The sequence below is a fragment of the Hippichthys cyanospilos genome, chromosome 10 (genome assembly GCF_059441005.1).
Source record: "Hippichthys cyanospilos isolate Australia breed blue-spotted pipefish chromosome 10, RoL_Hcya_1.0, whole genome shotgun sequence".
Lineage (NCBI taxonomy): Eukaryota > Metazoa > Chordata > Actinopteri > Syngnathiformes > Syngnathidae > Hippichthys > Hippichthys cyanospilos.
The window spans coordinates 3,781,425-3,790,000 of NC_142378.1; the positions used below are offsets into that span (position 1 = coordinate 3,781,425).

Genomic DNA, 8,576 nt, shown 5'->3' on the forward strand with positions numbered 1-8,576 from the left:
TCAGGAGTTACGACCATTTTTTGCTGCGCTAGTGTTGTAAAACACAACTATGAACTGTCAAAACACAAAAAGAGAGAGTATTTTGTGGGGATTGTCATGATTTAGCATCAAAACGAATCCGTCAGATATACTCAAAGATCCTTATTATCGGCACTCCTCGAATTAGCATCGGATTAGCATCACAAGTGTAGTCCAAAAATGGAAAATAGGTCAAACATTATTCATTACAAATCCTGCATTCAGCCCTATTAAGTTACTATTTTTACATATGTAATCATTTGTAGACGTCTGTAAAGTATCATGTTTTCTGCTTATTTTCTGTGATTTATTTATTTTTAATCAATAGTTACTTGATTCAAACTTCCACTTCTTAAAAAAATATATGGAAAAACACAAAATGACAAGTCAAATGTTTCCTTTTTTTATGCAGTATTTTATATATATTTTGGATATACATTTTTTTTATATTCCAAATAAGTCTCTGGGAGACATGCTTGTCCATTCCCCAATGAATGAATCATGGAATCATCGGTTGTTTTTATGAATAAGTCAGACACAGTGAAATGCAAATATATAGAAATATATATTTACATGTAAAATAAATACATCTTCAGAAGTAGTACGTAGTATAGATATATATTTATGTGGTCAACTCCAAGACATACATGCGCGACTTTGTGACAAATTCAGTTCTTTCCAAGTCCTGATTGTTTTGAATCATCATTTAAGGCATCAGACTGGCTAATCTGTGCCATTTAGTGCAATTCTCCAAACAAAAAGGAATTTTAAGAATGTTGATACGTAAATAACAAGATTGTGTTGATTATGACATAAATGCGTTTGTAAAATGACAAGAAAGAGAATACATACATGTTATATCATCTCACTGTGAACTCAAATTGAACACAGACGTTAAACCCATCGTTTCCTTCATTGTTCACGGTAAGATAAAATATATGAGTCGGTGAATCAACTTTAAGCATAAGGAGTATAATTAATATAGTTTGCAACCAATCAGAAATCTTCCTTTTGTTTATACGTAAGGGGATGCTAGCTGATTCGGTTTGCAAGAATGTAGATAGCGGAATAAAAAGACCACACCGATCGTGTCCACTGTTACGCCCGTTTTGTCTCACAAAGGAAGACAGCAAAGTTAATCGCAACCTAGCCAGACACATGAAAAATCAATGTCCAAATGTCCTCTACTGTGGACACTAGGACTTAGTTGGGTAGCTCCGATGAGTCAAAAGTTTTGAAATTTTCCATTACAGTGGACACAAAAGAATCTGTGTCTCAGGAGGATATCAAAGAAAAACCACGAAAAAAGCTAACTTTGATATATTAAGTTGCAATTATTTCTGAATGTTAGCAAAAAAATAATGACGGAAGCTTGTTTCCACTCATTGTTGAAAAACGACAAGAATCCGGGCGTTGGTATGCACAATTTGATTCGTTTAGAAAACACCGTCAACATGTTGAATCTATGCCGTACTGTTGTGACTTTTGATCACTCTGATTGGCTGATAGATAGCAAGCAGGAAGTGACAAACGTGGATAAACAGGAAGTGTCGCTCATCGTCTCACTGCATTTCAGCATACAATATCTGTTCAGTCAGAAGAGTGAGAAGATTTTTGTCGTCATGTGAGAGTTTGCTTAGCATCGGAGTTTATCGTGATTGAGAAACGTAGTGGTATGCGTTGTTTACGTTTTTATGTCCCGCCCCCGTGAAGATCTTTCCCGTCTGCTTTTTCGAACAATGAAGAATAGTGATAACAACTGCCGATGCTCCGGATGGGCACTACTTCTCACACATGCACGGATGTTACGTAATAATCAGCGTTGCCGTATTTCCGTTGCGGGGGAATTTCCGACATTTTTCCATACCGATGATTTCTCCGTGTCACATTGGTGACGCTAGGCCTTCACAATGGAGTGTTTTGAATTTATCTTTCCCACTGGAGTTACAAAACTTTTTCCACTTTTGCTGTTTATTATTTAATCCTTAGGAGAGTAGAAAATCTTTTTGAATTTTTAACGTTTGACATCCGATCCACGAGGACGAGGATTGGAAGTGTGTGCAGGGGCGTGGCATCGCTGGTTTCTCATTTAGGTTTCGACCTTGATTGAAACCTCGAGTCCGTCTTGTGACAAGACCGAGTAAAAAAAGCCTTCGTTTTCAAAACCAGACCCTTAAAAAGTACCGATACGGATCTGGAGAATTTCAACGCGAGTAAAATAAAAGCGCATCGGAAAAACGCCTGTCCAGGTTTGTGTATACTTTATAAAACCGTATCGCCACACAGTTCCCTTCTTCTACGATTCCCTCCCACGTGATTCTCATCCAAGCGACTTGCATTTTAGCGGTGGCCGAGGAACACGACCACCGAACCCGACTTGCCAGCACTGTTCTCAAGGACGGCTCTCACGGGAGCCAAAATAGAACCTTTGGTGGACACGCTTCACATAAACGTTTGTTTTGAATCGCAAAGTGAAGAAGACAAATAAAAGTCAGTTTGACAGTGATTTTTAGAGGATTCTTATTTCAGGGGTCGGCAACACCAAAATGTTGAAAGAGCCGAATTGAACAAAAAAAAAGACAAACAAAAACAAATCCACAATAAATAAATAAACAAACAAAAAGGGAGTCTTATGTTAGCCTTATAAATTGAATTTTTGATTTGTGTTTTGAGGATTTGAAAAAACTAAATTGGAATGCCATCCACGGACCTTAGCAACAAAAAACTATAATACCCCCCATATGTCAAATATATATATTAAAAACAAACGGAAATCCCTTAATAAAAACGGCCAATTATTATTCAATATATATCTGTGAAAGAATTGCGTTCTTTTAAAACAATTATAAAGTAAAAGTTCAATTTAGCCACTAGGGCGGCGCTAAAGTGCCGCGGGTTGCCGATCCCTGTTTTAATTCTTCTCTGGATATCCTGGCTTTTAATATTTTAACTTTAAACAATGTTAGAAAGTGTTTTTTTTTTATTATTTTGAAGGAATGAAGCATTGCACTTTTGTCTCATTGCCTGAAAATCTGGTTTTAAGACTTCTGTTTTCTCTAAAATTTAATGACCATAAATCTGAATAACACATTATAATTGGATGTACCAGACACAAAAACGATTTTTAAATGAGCTAATTCCTTCATCTCGTCTTCATGAGAGATGGTAACATCTTTGTTAAACATTGATTTTGTCCAAATGCGTCAATTGCGTACCACAAAAATTTAGGTAGAATTTGGAGGTCCAATTCATTTTGAGCAGCTCACCCACACAAATTGATAATTCAACTTTTCCCCCCATTTTATATCAGTATGGCATGATTTGTTTTCATTTTTTAGCTTGTTTATTGATCGTATTTGTCCCGGCGCCGATTTCCCATTTCCCCACCCTGCTGCTCAATCTCCGTTTCGGGTTTAGTTGACCAAGAGCTCCTGGTACTGCTCAGACCTCAGGAAGCGACCGAAGGAGTCTTTTTCCATCAGGGCGTAGATTCTTTTCTGGGCCAGGTCAAATGTTTCAGGGGAAAGTTGCACCAGATTTCTCAGGGTAACGTCCTTGGTGAAATGGTCAATATTGACCTGTGGCAGGAAAAAAAATGGCCGATCAGAGACAAGCTCATTTATTCTGAGCGATACCATCAAAGTTAATCTTTTGCCTTACATCGAATTTATCGGGTTGAGCGACCTGCTACGATTATGTTACAATTTCCGATATTTTACCTTTAAAGGTGTATAATCACGGACGTTTGGAGTTAGCGATGCGGAGTCAAAAATTTGGACTCGTAAACCCGTTTGAATATAGTTGCACGTACTTTTCGACATACCGTATGGAAAGTTTAAAAATGGCAACTACTATATCGACGAAACACCCAAGAAATATTTCTTAAGTATTTGACTAAAGTAGTTGATTACTTTAGGTACACCCTTTAGGTAATTTAGGTGATCAATTACTCTGGCAATCAAGTACAAAAGTAATTTATTACTTTCGGGACTTATTTAAGGCACGATTCTTGCGTATGAATTGAGTGTGAAAAGATAAGACAAACCTCTTTGGGTCCTTCAGACTGTATATAATCTTCGTAAATCATTTTGGCCTTGGCGGCCATCTTGACGGGGTCCTTGGTTTTCTTGAAATCCTCACAGGCCATCCAGAACTCAATATTCTCGTCGCTGAACTCAGACTGCAGGAAGCTACGGAAAGTAGCAAGACCATCTAATGGAGAGAGGGTGAAAAATATCCGTCATGGCTTATCGTCAGTGGAAATTTTTTTCACCGATTTATCGGTCCGTCGTTTTATTTCATTTTTGTTGGTCGTCATCAAAACGGGCCCCACTCGTCTAAACGCTCAAGGCTCAGATAACGACCAATCGCGGCTCAGCTCGAGAATGTCACATGACTAAACTCAGACAAAGAGTGGACCGTGATTGGTCATTACATGACCACTAAGCAAGTGTGATGTCATTTTTAGTCGACGGGAAGTGGCATAATGCGTGGATTTTCATGCTTCATATTTCTCAAACACAATAAAAATTCGGTGTTCATGTCCCTTTAAAATGATCTGATGTATTTATGTGTCGACTTTTGTGTATCAAATGTACTAGTGGTATTGGTGTTTTATAACCGTTATTGGGGACAACTCCAAAATTGAGTAATTGTGCTCGTATCGTATTGGAAAAATACTCTAGTGGTGTCGACATGTTTATTTAATACCCTTAAAACCCAATTTTTTCACTTTGAAAATATTCCACTTCCTGAAAACGAAATCACATGCGCTCAATGACCAATCACGGGTTTTCTGGGTTGGGTCATGTGACTTTTGCAAGCTGAGCTGTGAGTACAACAAGTGGCAAAACGTCTTATTAACCCTTGTGCGATATATTGTCCAAATCTTGGATTTTTTTCATCAAAGGATGGAGAGAGTTGAAAGAAGACAACAGGGAGCTGAAATTTCACCCAGATGATGACAACATGTCAACGTTAATCACACTTCCAGGAATGTGTCATCCCTTGGCTGAAATACCATGAGAATAATGTGGAAGAAATTGACCCAAAATGGTCAAAATACCACATACGGTTAAACATATTAACACTACATGAAAAAATGACAGTTATCGAATTAAAAATAGATAAAATGATTACTTTTTACTGCTGAAAATGACCAAAAATTTGATTCGTATCTTTTTAATGTTACAGCCATGAAAGGCTAAGACTACAGTCCTTGGTGTTTATTTTCCAAAATTCGTCCAGAAAAAACAAGATGGGAGTTCATTAAAACTCATTGTAATTCAGCACAACGCCCTTAAAAGGTTCCATTGTCTGATCAAGTCTGTTCTCCTGATGATAAGCCCTCCCGCTCGGCCCGCAGGCTTTTATCTGCCATCTCGCGTTCCGTAATGGCTGGCTCGGTTTTAAATAGCCGCGAGTAGCAATCAAGCCGCCGTGCAAAGATACACAAAAGCGACACGCACACGCCCATTCAATGGGAGCCAAACAATAACACCGAACCAAAAAAAGCGAACACTTTTTAACCTCCAGATTGCGTGACACGACCGATACTCTTATAATCACAAAGAGATACCTTACAGGAAGTTGAATTCCAAATTTTGCAAATGGCGCTGCTGAAAAAACATCCGAGGGTATTTTTGCCGTTCTCGTGAATTTCAGCTCAGTTCCAAAGAGTGCGAAAAGGAAGCGGCTGCAGAGGGTGGTAAGCACCGCAGAGATTATCATCGAGTGACCTCCGGCCTCTCCGCTGGACATCTACAGCCCCCCCGCTGACACATTCCACCCCGGTCATCCCCTCTTTGACCTTTTGCCCTCTGGCAGGCGCTATAGGACGGCAAGATCTTGGAAAAATAGATTCAAAGCAGCTTCTTCCCAAGAGCTGTCTCGGCTCAGAACTTCAACTTGCACTAGAGAAAATTCTTTGTAATAAAACAACGAGAAGATCTCCTTCTTTTGCAAAAGATTGTTTTTGGCTCAAAGTCTTGCCTTTTCTCCAGTCTCTTATTATTGATATTGTATCGTATTTTTTGGATTATACGCAGCAACTTTTTTCTCATGATTTGAGCCCTGCGGTTTGTAGTCCGGTGCTGCTTATCGGCAGTTTTTCTTTAATCAGCCACCAGGGGGCAATCAACTGGTAAAACGTGTGTGTGCAGTATCAGTTCAAGGTATCGATTTATGGGCCAAATATGATATGGAGCTAAGAGATGTGAATCAACGGCTTTCTGTTTTTGTATGCCGATTTTTTTTGGAGTTTAAAACACAACTTTTTTCTTATGATTTGAGCCCTGCGGTTTGTGCGATAACTAAGTGGTCGAGGTCGTTTGAAACGCTGACATGTTGTCGCCATCTGGGTGAAATTTCAGCTCCCTAGTGCCTTCTTTCAATATTTTCCCCTTGGTTTCAATGTCGAAATACAATGTCATGAGAAAATACTGCGCGAAATATCGTTCCATAAGGGCCAAGTATCTTTTGAAATCCCAACAGTTTGTTTCTGGTTAAATGCGTATGAATTGAATTATTTGTCCGTCAATAATCGTGTTTGTTTGTAATGTCGGATTTCCTAATAGGTGTTTTTGTTTGTGTGTTTAGATTGGTGGAAGTGATCTTACAGCTGTTGTTCAGGACTTTGTCCAGACTCTCACGCCACTGAGAAGCTTCCTCACATGAAGGTCTGTGCACAAGAATATTGCATGTCAACAAAAAGCTTCATGCACATTGAAATTGCCGAGTCAAAATAACTTGAAAATAATTGAATTCATATGAACCGAAGGGGTGTTTAGTCGGGAGATGTGCTAGCACTTTTTTCAGATCTGCACTCGATCCTTCAGTAGTCATCGATATCAAGGACCGACACCACTAACTACTTTTGATCAAATTTCCCTCCATTAACAATTATATTTAAAATACAGACTTACAGAAATTTTCTTGAAAATACCTGTCACTTATTTAGGCATTTTATAAAGTAAAAAAAAACAAAACATTATTATGTCCATAAATAGGTTGATTTTTTTTTTTTTATGTGCGATTAATACTTTTAAAAACACATTTTCAACTTGTTCCCGAATAAAAATAACATCACATGTTCTGAAAACTCAGGTAATCACCAATCACGGCTCAGCTTGTTAATATCACCTGACCAAAAGATGAGTTGTGATTGGTCGTTACAGGAGCCTTCAGCACAGGTTCAAAATATTTAATTATCAAATTATATTAGAAAAAAAATAGAAAATTAATTCATTTTAACTAATTAATTTTAGGAAAAAAATTGAAATGACTGTGGAAAATCTCTTAAAATCGCAAAAAAATTCAATTTTCTATTCATGAAACATTGAGCTTCTTGTTCCTGAATGTAAAATTGCCACAAACGGCTAATACGGGTATCGCCTTTGTGCGTACGATACCTGAAATAAATAAGTCATATCTTAAATAAGGCTGATATTGATACTTGGTATCAGTACTCCCTCATTCTTAGTTTACATATTTATATATTTTGTTTTTGTTGCTCAGAATTAGAGGTGCGACGATTAATTGACAACTAACCAATAATCTCGCTCATCCCTCGTATTTTGCGTGACATTGGTTCACTTGTTAATTCACATTTTTATGAAGTTTTTCTCTACATTGGCTACAATCATGAATACAATTGAAAAAAAATAAAAAACAACACATTTGTTTTGTCATTGCACTGTAAACGGTAAGAAAATGAAACGTAACAAAAACCAACACAATTCTCCTGCAGCTGCTGATTTCATGTTCAGACTTTTACCACATCTGACCTTTGACCCAGTTCTTCTGATGGGCTTTGCATGGAAACAGCTGCAGATAATTGATCTGGGCTGGCTCTGTACTGACGTCACTCGGAATATTGTGTTCCGCCTTTATAAGTCATAATAACGACAGTCTATATGAACTCATTCACTCCCTGCTTAGTTTAAATGGATCTTTGACGCCTGTAGCCGTCAATGGCACTGAACGAGTAAAAAATTAATTTTCTCCTTAAAATGAAACGACCCGATGAAAGCTATTTAGCTATTTTCACAAAATAATATTTACATTAAATGACCATGCTTGTTGTACAATGAAGCCACAGAAGAAAGATCGAGCAAAAATATCAAAACATAAAAATGATACATAAATAGAAATACAAATCCCGATTGTGTTTCTGGAAAGCTGGTTTTCAAACACAAGCAAGCGTCTCCAACATCCTCTTAGCGACAAGAAAGCAGAGGGAAAAAAAAAATTACTTTTGCAACTTCTCCGGCTTCTTCTCAGTTTTCTCCGGATAGGGAATGATGAGGTCGATCGCATTCTCCGGCTTTTGAAGCAAAACTCCCAATTTGGACTTGATCTCTTTAGCCCTGCAAGACAGAAAGAAAATCGTGCCACGTCCACCTTATTATAATCCCAAAAGATACATTGACGTATAATTTTAAGGTATACTGGTTTAGTTTAACCATAAATTAGCTTGTGCAAAACGTAGCTATTTGTAGCTTGTGCATAAATTGCTTGAATGCTATCATTAAGTAGTTTATAACTGTTGTAAACTATGA

General features: G+C 37.7%; 1 protein-coding gene across 1 annotated transcript in view; it reads right to left on the bottom strand.

Moving 5' to 3' along the window:
- Nucleotides 1–564: 564 nt before the first annotated feature.
- LOC148416657 (regulator of G protein signaling 5-like) overlaps nt 565–8,576 on the bottom strand; it is a 9,431-nt gene continuing 1,419 nt past the window's right edge. Inside the window, exons 2-5 of the mRNA XM_088425390.1 lie at nt 8,271–8,384; nt 6,636–6,697; nt 4,064–4,230; nt 565–3,596 (exon numbers count right to left, since the gene is read on the bottom strand). Coding sequence (XP_088281516.1) covers nt 3,432–3,596; nt 4,064–4,230; nt 6,636–6,697; nt 8,271–8,384 — 508 coding nt within the window. The 3' untranslated portion in view covers nt 565–3,431. The remainder of the gene's footprint in view (nt 3,597–4,063; nt 4,231–6,635; nt 6,698–8,270; nt 8,385–8,576) is intronic.